The sequence below is a fragment of the Melospiza melodia genome, chromosome 9 (genome assembly GCF_035770615.1).
Source record: "Melospiza melodia melodia isolate bMelMel2 chromosome 9, bMelMel2.pri, whole genome shotgun sequence".
Lineage (NCBI taxonomy): Eukaryota > Metazoa > Chordata > Aves > Passeriformes > Passerellidae > Melospiza > Melospiza melodia.
The window spans coordinates 9,322,664-9,336,766 of NC_086202.1; the positions used below are offsets into that span (position 1 = coordinate 9,322,664).

The following is a 14,103-nucleotide window of genomic DNA, read 5'->3' on the forward strand; positions in this document are numbered from 1 at the left end:
ATATACCAGTGTAAAAGTGTAGAATGAAAAAACAAGCCAAAAGCTCCATGTTAGGTTTTAAATGTACTATATTTCATCTTTTATAGAGGCAAGCAAAGCAGACAAGCTGGCTCTACACTCAGTAGTTGAGAGTTTGCTGTGAGTTACACTGTAGTACACTGAAAACAAATTCCCTCTTTGATCCCCTATTTTTATGAGTGGAAGGGTAAAAAAATCAATGTGATTCCACACCTAGAGGAGGTTGTGTGTAAGCAGTATTGAGGGTCTTTTATAAACTACCTACTAAAAAGCTCACAAACAACACCACAAATGCAGTGAAACAAATTATTCAACATCAGTAAGAATTTTAAGGGCCTTATGTTTCCTGCATTTTCTTAGACTTGATATATAATTTCCATCACTGTTCAGTTTTCATGTAATCCAGCTCTTGAATCATCTCCTCCAATGTGATTTCTAAGATGATTCAAGCTCTGACTCCCCTCACTGCACAGACTCACGCTGGAAGCAGTGATCGAGATGTGGGCTGCAGCATTTTATTGGGACTTTGCTTCTGTGATCTGCTCCTTATACAAAGAGAGTTACAAAAACACAGGATGTAACACTGGATTTCACTTTTCTGATTGGAATTCAGAGCTTCCCCTTTGGATGCTTCCAACACCCCTAGGTCAAACCCTGAGTGTCGGATGTGGCCCTGCTGCCGATCACCAGATCAAAGACACAGATACTGAACTGCTTATTGCCAGAAACACAAACTATATGAGTTGTACATTTCATGTTTGTACATTTCACAGTTGTACATTTCTCGCTCATAATTGTACATTTCTCACTCATATCTTATTGTACTTTTTAATTTGAAAAGTAGGTGTCTTTTATTCCAACAGCCACGTTACAACAAAATAAAGTATTTTTCCTTGCTAAGGGAGGAAAATTCAGACTCAAAATCCCTTCTGACCCACAAACTGCAGAGTGCTCTTCGTAAACTACCAGCTCTAATACTCCAGAGGTATTCCCTAGAGGCGCTCAGCTGTGGGAACTAGGGCAGTGCTCCTGTGCATGCAGCACTTAGGTTTCTGTCTATCACATCTTACCCATTTTCTTTTATGTGTGAAAGGCAGTTGTAATTCTTACAATTCTCATTTGTAATAATTTCAAAACAACATCTAGAAGGAAGACCTCAAGGGGAAAATTAACACTTTAATTGTGCTACTTTAAGCAGAGTATTTGCATTTGTATAAACAGTATCTTTTATTTTGTCACTTTATTCCTGTATTGCACTGCTGTGATTTGGACATTAAAGGAGAAATGTAGGCACGAGCCTTCCTGCTGAGCTGTAACTCAAGCCACGGAGAAACTGTCTTTAAATAGCCCAAGAATGCCAAAGCCAAAAAGTACTCTCGCCCTTGTCTGGTTACATGCAGCAATCTCAATCAACATTTACTTTTGCACTCAGTAAAAGGCAAACTGGCACTGCTGCAAGGCCGGGCGGGCAGATCGATACCTGGCCTGAAATTTCTGCGATTGCTCGCAGCGGCAACTCTGAGTCGCTGCAAACGCATTTAAAGACCACTTCACATCACTTTCCCAGCGTTTTCCTGTTCAGCAGCTCAGATTTGAGAGCTAAACAGCCGTGAGTCGCTGCTCTCTCTGGGCTGGGGGAGGTGGGCGGTGGAAGCGGCTCTTGAACCACGCGGGGGCTGCACCAGGGCAGGGCTGGGCACGGCCGTGGGGCGAGCGCTGTGAGGGCGGGAGGGCAGCGCCGGGGCCCGGGGCCGAGCAGGGCCGCGCTGCGGGCCCGGCGCTCAGGAAGTCGCGTCAGGCGCGGCGCCGCCGTGGGCCCGGCGGGAGGGCTGGGGCAGCAGCGGAGCCCGCGGTGAGTGCCGGCCCGGGGCTGGCGGTGCGAAGCGGTACCGAGCGGAGCGGTACCGAGCGGAGCGGGCGGCGCGCACGGGCCGGGCAGCGGGCGGGGGCGGTGCGGGCCGGGCCGCGCGGGCGGTGCTGCCCCCGGCGGCGGGGCGGGGCAGCGCAGCGGCTGCCGCGTGGCGGGAGGGGCGGTGCGGCCGGGGCAGCGCGGGGCAGCCGGCGGAGCGGCGCCGCCGGTGCGGAGGGCACGGTCCGGCTGAGGAGCGGCGCGGGCCGGGCGGCGGGTGCGGGGCCAGGTGGCCGAGGGGAGCCTCGGTTGTCCCCGCGGGGCTCCGGGGGCCGGTGCCGGCGGCTGCCCGCGGCCGGCGCCCGCCCCTCGCGGCGGCCGGGGAGGCGCGGGGCGGCCCCTTGGCAGCGGCGGTGCCCGGGGCGCCGGCACCCCCACCGCGCTCAGCCCGCGGTTTTATTTATAGCAGGTCTGGTGAGCGGCGGGGCCGGAGCGCTGCTGAGGGAGCCCTGGTGAGCCCGGAGCGCTGCTGGAGCCCGCGGGGATGGCGGTGGCCGGCAGGTGAACAGCGCCAGCGCCGCAGCGGGCGCTCGGGGGGCGGGTTGGCTCACAGGTACGTATGCGGCTGCTGCTGCTGCTCAAACGGGCTTTTAATTGCGTGTTTTTTTAAGTTCATCTTTTGTGTATACCGGTGCAGCCAAGGTCACCTTGAGCACGAGCGGGACGCATTTCGGTTCCAGCATTTGAGGTCTCCAGGCTTTTTTTTTTTTTTTTTGTATTTATTGGGAGGGCTATATAGTAATTTGCCTGAGGACTAATTTAACTAAAAGGCGGATTGAATGTAACAGCCAGCAAAGATAAAGGGATGAGTTCGGTACTTGGGCTGTGCAAGGGATATGCATGGTCTGCGTGGTTATAGCGGCTCGGACTCCAGGTTGTAGTGGGAGCTCGTATTACGTGCCCGTATTACGGGATGGGTTTGTGGCAACTTGGGGAGGGCACTCGGAAAGGCAATAAGGTTGCACTAAAGTTTTAGGTCTTGCTGTTGCAGATGTTAGCTTAGCATTCTGGGCGGGAGCAATCTCTTTCCTGATGGCCCACAGCTTGGCCATGATTGAAGTTTCCTTGCAGTGACAGATGTAAGAGGAGGTTTTGACTCTTTAAAATGCTGGGATTCTTATTTCAGTGGCTCTCAAAAACAAAGCAGTTTAATTTGTAGTCTTTTGCAAATACACTGTATAACACTAAGTTGTTTTAGTATGTTTGCTTTTCCTTTTTTCTTTGGTCAAGGGAGTATTATTTACTGTGCTCATTATATGAGCTACAAAGCTTCCATTTCAAAATAATTAATCAGGATGAGATTTCCTTACTGCTCTTTAATCCCACAAGACTGAAATGTCACTTAGCAGCAGCATGTTCACATTTAGAGGTGTGCTTTTTTATTGAGCACTCCTTCTTCCCAAGGAATTTGCAAACTGGTTTTCTACAGCTAGACCAGACACATAAAATATACTGTGGGATAGGATTAGGTGAGAACATTAATGACAGTTTTTGTAGATCATAGGTGTCCTTGAGAAGCAAATTATGAAAGAGCAAGGTCAGAGTGCAAGAGAATAGTAAACTTGTGAAAGTGTCTGACATGCGTATCCTTATGGCTGCAGGGTTTAAACCATGCAGTAAAGAACAGTGGAAAATTACAAGGGGACTAGAGTGACCTGTTATGGGAAGAGGAGCAGGGAGAGAAAAGCGTGCAAGAAGCTGGTTGGTGTGCTGTGTTTTTGGAAGTCAAATGTGCTGGGGTTTTAGCATGTTAAAATCATGCCAGTTTCTAGCTGCAAGGAGGTATCTTTAGAACTGAACTTTTACTGAAGGGTGAAAAAATACCAGTTTGCCAATTTATTGCACTGAAATTTAGGTGTGTGTTTCTGTGCATGCATATAAATATTGAATATACAGATAAAAATAATATATATATACGCACATGTTATTATTTTGCAGTTTGTGATCTTCAGTTCAATTCCTGTGTCATGGATGAAACTGCTTTGTCCCTTGGAACAATAGATGTTTCCTATTTGTCCACCTCAGCAGACTGCAGCATCAGTAGATGTAAGCATTCCACTGAAGAGTGGGTAAGTAAAAATTGGGAATGTTACTGGCCCTCTTTATCTTGTTATTTCTTCAACTTGAAGGTGGACTTCTTATTGTTAGGAAGAATGAAGATAAGGTATTATGTCTCTCATGCATGATAAAGTTTGGTTTTGATTTAACTTGAAGCATGAGGAGGAACCAACAGTTCAATTCTGTGCCAAAGAATAATGTTGCTAGAAAAGAAAAATCCTGTCAAACTCTATTGGTAGTCTTACAGTGATCTGGTGTGATGTTCCTAATCATTTTATATAGCAGTAAATGTAGAGAATCCCATTCTGGAGTAGCCAAAGTCAAACAGAAAGTCAAATAGGAAGCTTGTTGCTCCTCTGGGTAATGTAATTTAAAGTGTGCAGGTGAAATGGAGCTTGATGCTGAAGTTGCACAGTCATATAAGCATTGAAGCTGGAGCAGTCCAGGAGGCAGAAAAAATTGGTGGATATAAATAAGGAGCCTATTAAAAGTCTGTGTCCTCCATTGAGTGAGTCTTGGGATTTGGAGGGGACAAAGGAGACAGCAGAGTGGTCTGGGTGGAGCCCAGAGAGCCACATGGGGACTGGGGTGGTGGTAGATGGTTTAGCAGCATAGGTCAGGAGGGATTAGACATGGATCTGGAGAGGAGGAGCTTGAACTTGATACAGAAGAAGAATTGGAAATGTGGTCAGGGTTGAGGGAAAGGGCAGATGTCTTGGCAGCTGGGATTTCTATCTAGCTAGATCTAAGTTCCATGGAACAGCAAGCTGCAGTAACCAGGAGGGCTGTGAGAAAGTGGAATAAGGGCAGGCAAGTCACAAGAGATAGAAAAGAGGTTTTGTAAGAAAATGCTGGTGAGCTATGTCAGGGGTTGGAGACAAGCAGGAGGAAGATGACATTGTTAGAAAGTTGGTTTGTTTTGGAGTTAGCATTAAAGGAGGTGGTAGAGGAGGGATTATGGCAGGCTTAGCATCTTGATACTTGTTTATTTCAGATGGAAGAGTTAGTCTTGGAATATTTGCCAGTTTGTGCTGCTTGCCAAATATGATATATGCACAATTTAGTTTTTAAGCATCTTCAGCATTGCTTTTGACTTTCTGGGAGTTTCTCACTGGGCTGAGTATGTGATGATCTGCATTTGTGTCTTCAGTCTTGGTTCTACCCTATTGCTCTGCCAGTTAAAAGTTCTGTTTTAAACAACGTTTTAGTTTGGTTTGTTTCTGTAACTTCTCTTTTAATACTGGAAGTAACTTTCTTCTCAATAAAATATGTGGTTTAAAAATGGCAACCCAGTTCTCATTCTCAGGCAAGCAATAATTCAGTAGACATTAATGGAAATAACCAGAGTCTTTGGAAATATACTTAACTAGAATTTTTGCATTATGTCCTAACATAGAGAATGAGTTCTGTGAATGCAGTCACTCTGGATTTTTTTTGTTCTGTAATCTTCAGATAGACAGTGTAACTTTGGAGAAGGCACAGGAGCTCCTTTTTCATATCACTCTGCTTGAAACTGCTGCAAGTGCCTACAGAGTCTATGGACTTGATATTTTTGGTACATTGAGTCTTCTTGCAGCTTTACAGGGTGATATTCAGTTGAACTTTAAAATACATTGTTCAAATTGCAAGCACCTTTACATTCTTGAGAATGTAGTGTACTGTCAATTTATTTCAGTTTTCTCAGCTGGCAGTTTCGTTGGTGTTTCTTAATTACAGTTATCATTCCTTTTAAAATTTTGTGTGTCAACCAATGCATCAGTGCTTACATAAGTACAACACTGAGATTTTGCTTTTATTTTTTTAAATTTTAGAGAAATGTTGGAAAAAAATTATACTTTACATAATTGAGGGGTAATTTTTGTGTGTGTGTCTGGCAGCTCCTCTCCCTCAAATCTTTCCCATACACAGCAGAACACACATTTCTGCGTGTTTACACAGTGGTCTTTGTTCTGCAGGGAGAGTGTAACTCTCGTCCCACTCTGTTCCGATCTGCCACTTTAAGATGGAAGGAGGCCCTGCTGAGCAGGAAAAGGCCGTTTGTGGGACGATGTTGCTATGTATGCACTCCCCAGAGCCGGGTAAGGAGATTATGGGATGGATTATGTTTGACAATAATGCATAGTTGCAGCGAAATGAAGTTGCAGTAGTTTCCTTACTTTCAGAATTAAGGTCACAATGTTTTCTACTTCATGAAGTGCTATAGTTTTTCACCGTTGTTCTCAATCTTTTCACTGTGGTTACATTTCATCTGTAACATGTCATGGAATTAAAGGATGGCACACGCCTGGTTTGATGCTTAATCTCCCACCTCTCAGTGCAGACTTACTCCTTGCATAAAACTCTCCAGCTTCTCAGAATTACTACTAGGAAATGGGATAGCAAAATTATCTGGTGTGTTAGATTAATAATGGGAATTTGGACCAAATAAAAGTGTGAAGGTTTGCTTTTAGGGCACTTTAATTCTCTATCCACAGAATAAGTACAGTTTGGAAGCTAAGCAGTATGCTTCCTTTCCAACTTGCTTAGTCCTGCACTTGAGAGAACAAGTTAATTTTCTACACCTGGCTGATTTTCTGCACCTGTCTCTTTGCCCAGCCTGGAAACAAGGACTGCCAGTTGTGATAATGGGGATATTTGTCTCCTGGGAACAGTGTCAGGATGGTGGCTCTGGAGAGGTTGTGCAAGCTGATTTAAAATGCCAACTTTATTGAACGGCATTGGGCAGGCTTTCTGTAAGCTCAAGATGCAAAATGCTGATAAATGGCACAATACAGTTTGCAACCAGTTCATCATGTAATTTGACTGTATGTACACCCTGAGCTTTAGATTGCACTCAGTTACACCTTCATTGGCTAGGCTGGAGGGAAAATTTGCTTCCCTCTTTGACCAAAGACAAGTTATTTCACTCTGTTCCTCTGCCAGAACAGAAAATTGCAGCAATGACATATAAATGTGGTATAGAAATCCAAATGTACTTTGAAGGCTGTGTATGATATGGCCAAAAAGACAAACAATTAGATAAACTGAGGCTACTTCAAAAAGACAAGTGTTTTGACTTAGAAAAAGGTGTGTGTGAATCCTCAGCTTAGGGCTTTATGCATTTAGTAATTAGCCTGTTCCTCTCAAACTGGGAATTATGCTTTAAAAATAAAAATCTTGTTCTGTATTTTGTCCACTTAATAAGGGACTAATTAACTGTCCTGAGATCCCACTTAAGAAAGGAGCATGACCCGTTAAGCCCTTTGTTGCTTTCTGCTGTAAGGGAAAAAATACCATCCTTGCACAGACAGTAACAAAGATAATCATCTCATTAGATTCCACATACTTTTTTTGGAACTGTCTTTTTCATTATTTTTCTTAAGGAAAATAAATTAATGAAGCAAATTTCCTTAAGTGTGCTGTCCATACTAACAACTTGCTAATGCTGAGAGTGGAAAGTCTTGCTTCTCCCTCTCATTTTCCTTCCTCCTCTCCTGCGGGCTGATCAAGTTCACTAACCAAGCAGAAAACTACCTGCTTTATTAATTTAGACTGTCTATCTTAGTTTTTTGTCTTGTCTGCATGTAGTTGGGATGTTAAAGGGTGTAATGAATGCTAGAGGTGCTCTAAGTTAGGAGGTGAGACGTAGAGATCAGCAGGAAAGGCCAGGATGTGGTGGTGGGAGCTGGGCTTCTTCTTTGTGCCAGCAGGGACATCCTGCATTGGCTCAGTTGGTTTCACAGAACCACGTGCTCTGCCTGACACAGCACTGGAGAGGAGTTAAATAAGGAAAAGTTTAAGTGTAACAGTACTGCTGGAGGATGAGTTTCACAGTGAGGTTTAACCTGACACTTGGAGCACTGCTATGGACAGGTATAGACTGGCATTCAGTGGTACTGTACTTTGTTGTGATTGTTTGGGACACCTAGAACAAGTCATCTTCTCTTTGCCAGAACACAGCTTATCACATCCACAAAAAGTCACCAGTGTGTAGTCAAAGAAATTAGCATATCATGGAAGTTTCCTCTTAAGGCCTCAGAGCAACAATTGTTTGATTGTACAGCATACTTGTACTTTAGCAGGGAGCAGAAGACTCTGCTCTCACTGTAGCTCATAACTTCTCCCTGATTTGCAAATGACATAGGACAGTCATATATTTTAATTTTGTGGTAAATGGTGTGTCCTAAACAAAATACAAACAAATGACTCTTACCTGACTTCCATTGCAGAATTGGTGGTGAGGCTGTTTTGCAGCTTTTGCAGCTCTGCTGTTGCTGGTGACCATCTTTCTCTTTGCTGTCCTTTTTTTTTTTTTTTTTTTTTCTTTGGCACGTACAATTCCAGTAGTTTTAGCTGTAGTTCACTGCTGGCAAGGTACCAGTTTTATCATTATATATCATTTGGGTAGAAAGAAATCAGCCTGTTGGCTAAGGTATTCACTTGGACTATGGAAGAGTAGAATTTAGGTCTTCCTGCTGAGGAATATTTGTTGTGGAAATGCTTCTAAACTCATCCCATCTTCTAAACTCATCCCATTTAATATGTGGAGTCTGTAACAAGGTTCTGCAAGGCTGGACTGAGTTTGTTGTTCAGGCAGAGCAGGAATGTGGAGTTTTGCCACCTAACCTTGGATGGATATCCTGATCCTTGGGCTGTTGTTCTGCTGGCAAACTGGATGCTACAGACTGAGCATCAAATGCTCGTGGTTACAGTAATGCCCAATGTGGCTCAATAAAGTTCTGTCTCAAAGATGAGTTCTGTATTATGACAAGTCCTGGTTTATATTACATCAGAATCCTCTGAAATATTGTGGCTTGAAGAGTGTAACCAGTGCAACCACACAGTAAAGCCTTGAGAATGCTTTGAAAGTATTGGACTTGGGAATAGTGATTAGAATTCCATTTTCATTTTAGGAGTTTTTGTACTGTATAGGCAGGTCCAACACTTCTCTGGCTTTGGCTTGGCTTAGTGCAAATGAAAAGCATTGCATTGGCTTAAATGTTATGATGAATGTAACAGACAAAGCTATTTATATGAAATAGTCCATCAATCTTTTTTTTTTTCTTGGTTTTACAGGATAACTTCTTCAATTCTAGTATTCCTTCTTTGGGTCTACGTAATGTCATATATATCAATGAAACACATACCAGGTACTGTAACAAGTGTTTCTTTTACTTTTAAAGTTCAGTGTGTTCTGAATTTATGACAGGGAAATGTTTATTATGATCTGGACTGAGTTGATATGTATTGTGGTCCTGAAATGCAGAGATTTGGTGCTGACTTCAGTAACATGCTTGTTAAATCTGGCTGTGTGTATTTGGGAACTGGGCAAAGTCCTTTGGGGTTATAGACAAGGAATGTAGGGGTCAAACCTGTTTCACAAAAAACCCAGAATTTTTTCACAAAACAGATTCTTCCTCCTTTCATGCAAGTGGCAACAGCATCTGTAGCATAATATTGAGGGCACCTGTTTTATTCCCTTATGCAGAATGACTTCAGGCTGCCCTTTAATTTACTGAGCAGATCTGGCTCACAAGTTAGGTGTTGACTATTAGCAGTTATGGCAATTAACCTGATTATGTCTTATGAATCTGTCTCTTCTCTGTCTCAGTGGCAGAGTGCAGCTTCTGAAAAGTGTGGTATAAATGAAAAAAGTCTAAAAAATGAAGATGGGTCTTTGTGCTGTTGGAATCATATGTTGTGTTCTGGGATGAAGATACTGGAAATTGCACAAAAATATTCTGTTCTTTGGAAAGTTAATAATGCTTGCTAAGTTTTTCTTACAGCAATCATTAGCATAAGTAGGTCCTGCAGTGTTTGTTGTAGAGTCAGAGCAAACAAAGAGAGGCCAGCAGCCTGAAAGAAATGAGCCAAAGTGTCTGAGGGAAAGAAAAGCAGCATTGTGTGTGCTTGAGAGGGAGAAAGCTAATGTTAGAAGCTGTTCTTTATTAAATTTGTATTAATTATGGGTTTTTTAAGAGTTCAGCTTGTAGTTTAGAATGCAGAAAAATAACAGAAATACTGTTTAACTTTTTAAAAATCGTTTTCGAAAGTCTAAGGCTTGAATGGTTTTGAATGGTCAAAGTTACTTGAATTAGAAATATTAGAAGAAAAAAATATGGATTAATGAATTATTCTGAAATAAACACATCTAGCTCAGAATAGTGAGAAACATAGTGTCATTATAGTGTGAAAATGTACAATTTTAATGAACTTCTGATGTCTCATGGGGCCACACAGTCACAGTTCCCTGGCTTTAGAAAGCAAGAGGGGTTCTCTTTAACTGCCAGCATGCTGTAACTGTACTGACAGCCTTTATCTGAGGTACAACTGCCAGTTTTAAATGTCTCTTGACTGGTCCATTCTATGTCATTTTTGTCTTTTCTTATTGCTACATGATCAGAACCCAGATTTTTCCAATTAAACTGCATTATGTCTAAGCTGTAAAATGAATGTAGAAGCTTTCGTACCTTGACAGGTCCCTGCAATAGCTGTGTGCTGTTCTGATATGTTCATAGTTACCAAAAAATATTGTTGTCAGAAAGCATATCCTTTGCTTTCTAGAAAATTCAGTAAGGCTCTCAAACTTTAAAGAGAAGAGGGATAAAAGAAAAAAGCAACTAAAAAAGGGTCACCAGTCTTCTTCTGTGACAGCACGAATAGCTGGTCTAAAAATTTGTGTGATCATTCCATGCCACTCTGTGCCCATGGCTCATGCATGAGCACCCATCTTAATTACAGTTCACTCTAGGGCTTTGGCCTTTTGCAGTGTAAAAGTTCTGTCTCATCTTTCCTTGCTGTTTTGAACACATATATAAATTTACTGAAGTGTGGTAGGGAGGTTTAACAGCCAAGATCAGTAACTCGAGTGATGACAGCGGGTGAGACACTGGCGGGGCTCCAGCATGGAAACCACCATGAGCTTTGTCACCCACGGTTCAGCCTGGGACACTCCCTGCAGCAGCAGCCAGGCATTGCACCAGCAGACCTCAGGACAGGAGTTTTGCATAATGCATACTGCTCTGGGCTTGGAAATTGCCAGAATTTAATTTTTCATCCAGCTGTTAATTCTGCCCCATCACATCAGCTCTGCTGTTTGGGGGTCCCAGGTGTTGGGTTTGTGTAAGTGGTGGCTTGTCCACTGCTGGCCTGGTAAATGAGGGAGGTGAGGAGAGAAATAGTGATGAATATCCCCTGTGGAGGAAAGGGTGTAAGCCATTCCCGTGTCACAGGCATCTTCTGTGATGTTTGAATTCCAAATAACATTTTCTCAGGTGATTTCTGCTTGTATGATTGAGAGAGTAGAGGACAGGGTTAATTAAAAAAATGGGACTGTCTCCATAAGTTACCTTAAACACTTGAATTTGTAGTGAGATTTACTAATAATTTTGTGGTTATACACTTGCTAAAACTTTACTAGAAGAAGGAATGGAGAAGACACATAGGACTGGGTGTTTGGAGACGCTGTAAAGGAAGAAAAGCTAACTAAAAAAGTGGATTTAGTTTTGATGGCTAATGCAAACATATTTTCAAAAGTGTTTGTGAGAGTTTACCCTGTGCTTACGTGAGCAGCTTTCCCAAGAGGACTTGGTGTTCCTTGAAGAAGTTGACAAACCTCTTAGCTGGGCATTTACTTTCCTTGGTGGAAAGGGGCACAAAATTGGAAATTCACACTATCGCTTCTTTTGGCCTCTCTGAGCTGGCGAGTTGGTTCCAGGGGACAGACAAAATGTATATGCTGGTTTGATCACTGTACTCCTGTGATTCTGTGGGTGTTTCAAGGCCAGTGTCACCCTGAGTTGAAGGGGTGCAGATGTTGGCTCTGATGTTTTGTGCTATTCATCAGTTGTTTTGTCTATAACATGAAGATATTGGCAATTTACTGGATGATACAGAAGCTTTTAGAGAGCCATTTATAAAATTTTACTTACTTTTGCTTCTTAATTGTATTTTTAGTTGTTTTTAATGCTGTTGTTTGTGGAAGCAAAATATTTTGAGGATCACACTGAAATACCATTCATATTTTTGTAGGTACAGAGGGTGGCTTGCGAGACGCTTTTGCTACGTGCTTTTTGTGCAAGAGAGGGATGTTCATAAGGGTATGTTTGCCAAGAATCTGACAGAAAATGTGCTGAATAGCAGCAGGTAAGATAACACAAAATTAATTATTTTAAAAATTTCTACTACATTAAAATATGCCTTAATTTAAAAACTGAAAATTTTGAAAATCAGACTAATTAAAATACTAGTAGATGGAGTATCTTTAGCACAGCTTTCAATTTCTGTTGGAATAGTAAAAGAGGGGAGTTTAAGGTTTACAATCTCTAAATGAATGGTGTGTGGTGGGGGAACAGCAGACAGTACACAGAAAAATAAATTGATACAAGAGAGCTCTTCAAACTTCTGTTTATCTAATTCATGCAAGTCATTACCACTGAAGTCATACTGCAGTCATCAGAAATTGTCAGTATTTCAGATAATAGGAAAGCAGCATTTTGGAGTTTGCTGAGTGTACACCTGGAGAGTGCAGCAAAAAATGGAAAAAGGCTGTAAAATGGAGTACCCAGTCTTAGTTTTGTGGAGCTTGTTTTCTGTTTCATATACCTCACTTTAAATGGCATCTTGAGCCCCTGATCAGCTGTTCAGGTGTCAGTTTTCTTTGGACACAAAGAAATTCAACCACCTGCTTGCCCCTTCAGGCCACTTTTGTCAGAGGGCACACACTGCCTACATTAACATTCCTAATTCTCCTGAATTTTTAAAGCTTGAGTCACATCTGAAGATGATAGTGTTGCTTTTGAAAAGTAAAGCAGACTATGTTGTGCTACAGTCCGGGTGTGTTAAAGCCACTTAGTGTCTCTTGGGTATATTTTAAAGGGGGAAAATAGCCCTTATAAAATTTTGTTAGACTTGGTAAAACTGAGAATTCAAGGGCAAAAATAATCTAGAAGTTCAAAATAGCAACTGCATAAATCTGTCTAATGAGGTATGTGAAATTGCTGTGGCAGGAAAAAGAAGGCATTAACAAAAACGAGACTGCACCTGTTCCCCCTGAATTTTTATCTTTATTAAGCATTTCAGAAAATTATCAGTCACTTAATGTTTTAATATTAGTACCTGTGAATTGTGTATGTACTGTTTCATGTAGTCACCTTTGAGCCCATTCAATCATCACCTGCCTCTTAAATTAGAGCTTATAAAACTGAATCAAGTTTAATGCATTTGGAGTACACAATAGTTTAGTGTGGATGCTTTTTATGTTTGCAAGTTACTCTTGTAATAATATGTAGCTCATTCCTAGCTGTCGTTGTCTGTGTTTTGGACTCTTCTGTTGTGGGACTGTCTTATAATCTTTACTTTTTAATGTTAGAGTCCAGAAGGCCATTGTAGATGAAGCTTCTGAGCCAAGTACTCCAGGCACTTTTGTTCAGGCAGATCCTAAAGCTATCAACAAAGTGAAGAAAAAAGCTAGGAAAATTCTCCAGGAGATGGTAGCAAACGTGTCACCTGCTTTAATCAGGTAAGAAAAATGTCTCATCAGTATTATCAGTGAGTGGAAGAATGGACAAGCTCTTTCTGCATAATACCAGCCAAAATAGTAGTTGTTCTTCATTTTCAAATGCAGCAGAAGTCCCCTGCCTTTACAAGGAATATATTTTATGCTAAGATTAAATACAAACTTTTCCTTTTCTCAGAAACCTAGTTTTGGTGCTAGGGCTTGGACCAGTATTGGCATCATTTGTTATTTCAGGCTCATATGGGCAAGAACAGCTATCTGCAGCATCACAGACCAAAAGATAATTTTTCCATTAGCCTATTCAATGCTATAATTTGTAGATATAAATATCCAAGGGAGAGTCTTATATTAGATAAAATCTTCTGCTGTGGTGTCTACATTTACTACTAAGGATGATTTTGTCTCTGTCATGTTCCTAGTTCACAGCCTTCACTGGGGTTGATACAAGATTTGTGTCATAACTGCAGGAGGCTGAAATGTGGCTACTAACCATAGGCAAAACCTTGTTTAGCAATTGGATTTTATAGTAATTTTGTTTGAATATAAGTTATCAGATTAACTGCTTTGCCTTTAGTCATACAGAAGCAATATAAAACAGAGGCAGAAATAAATGAAGTTTTTT

The 14,103-nt window shown here is 41.8% G+C and overlaps 1 protein-coding gene across 3 annotated transcripts in view; it reads left to right on the forward strand.

The window, feature by feature from the left end:
* Positions 1-2,367: 2,367 nt before the first annotated feature.
* GPAM (glycerol-3-phosphate acyltransferase, mitochondrial) overlaps positions 2,368-14,103 on the forward strand; it is a 29,637-nt gene continuing 17,901 nt past the window's right edge. The window contains exons 1-6 of one of the 3 annotated variants that reach the window (XM_063163196.1): positions 2,368-2,480; positions 3,866-3,996; positions 5,941-6,063; positions 9,041-9,114; positions 11,996-12,109; positions 13,335-13,484. In XM_063163196.1, the coding sequence (XP_063019266.1) occupies positions 3,895-3,996; positions 5,941-6,063; positions 9,041-9,114; positions 11,996-12,109; positions 13,335-13,484 (563 nt within the window). In that variant the 5' untranslated portion in view covers positions 2,368-2,480; positions 3,866-3,894. The remainder of the gene's footprint in view (positions 2,481-3,865; positions 3,997-5,940; positions 6,064-9,040; positions 9,115-11,995; positions 12,110-13,334; positions 13,485-14,103) is intronic. The other 2 variants (XM_063163198.1, XM_063163197.1) reach the window with 2 other exon arrangements.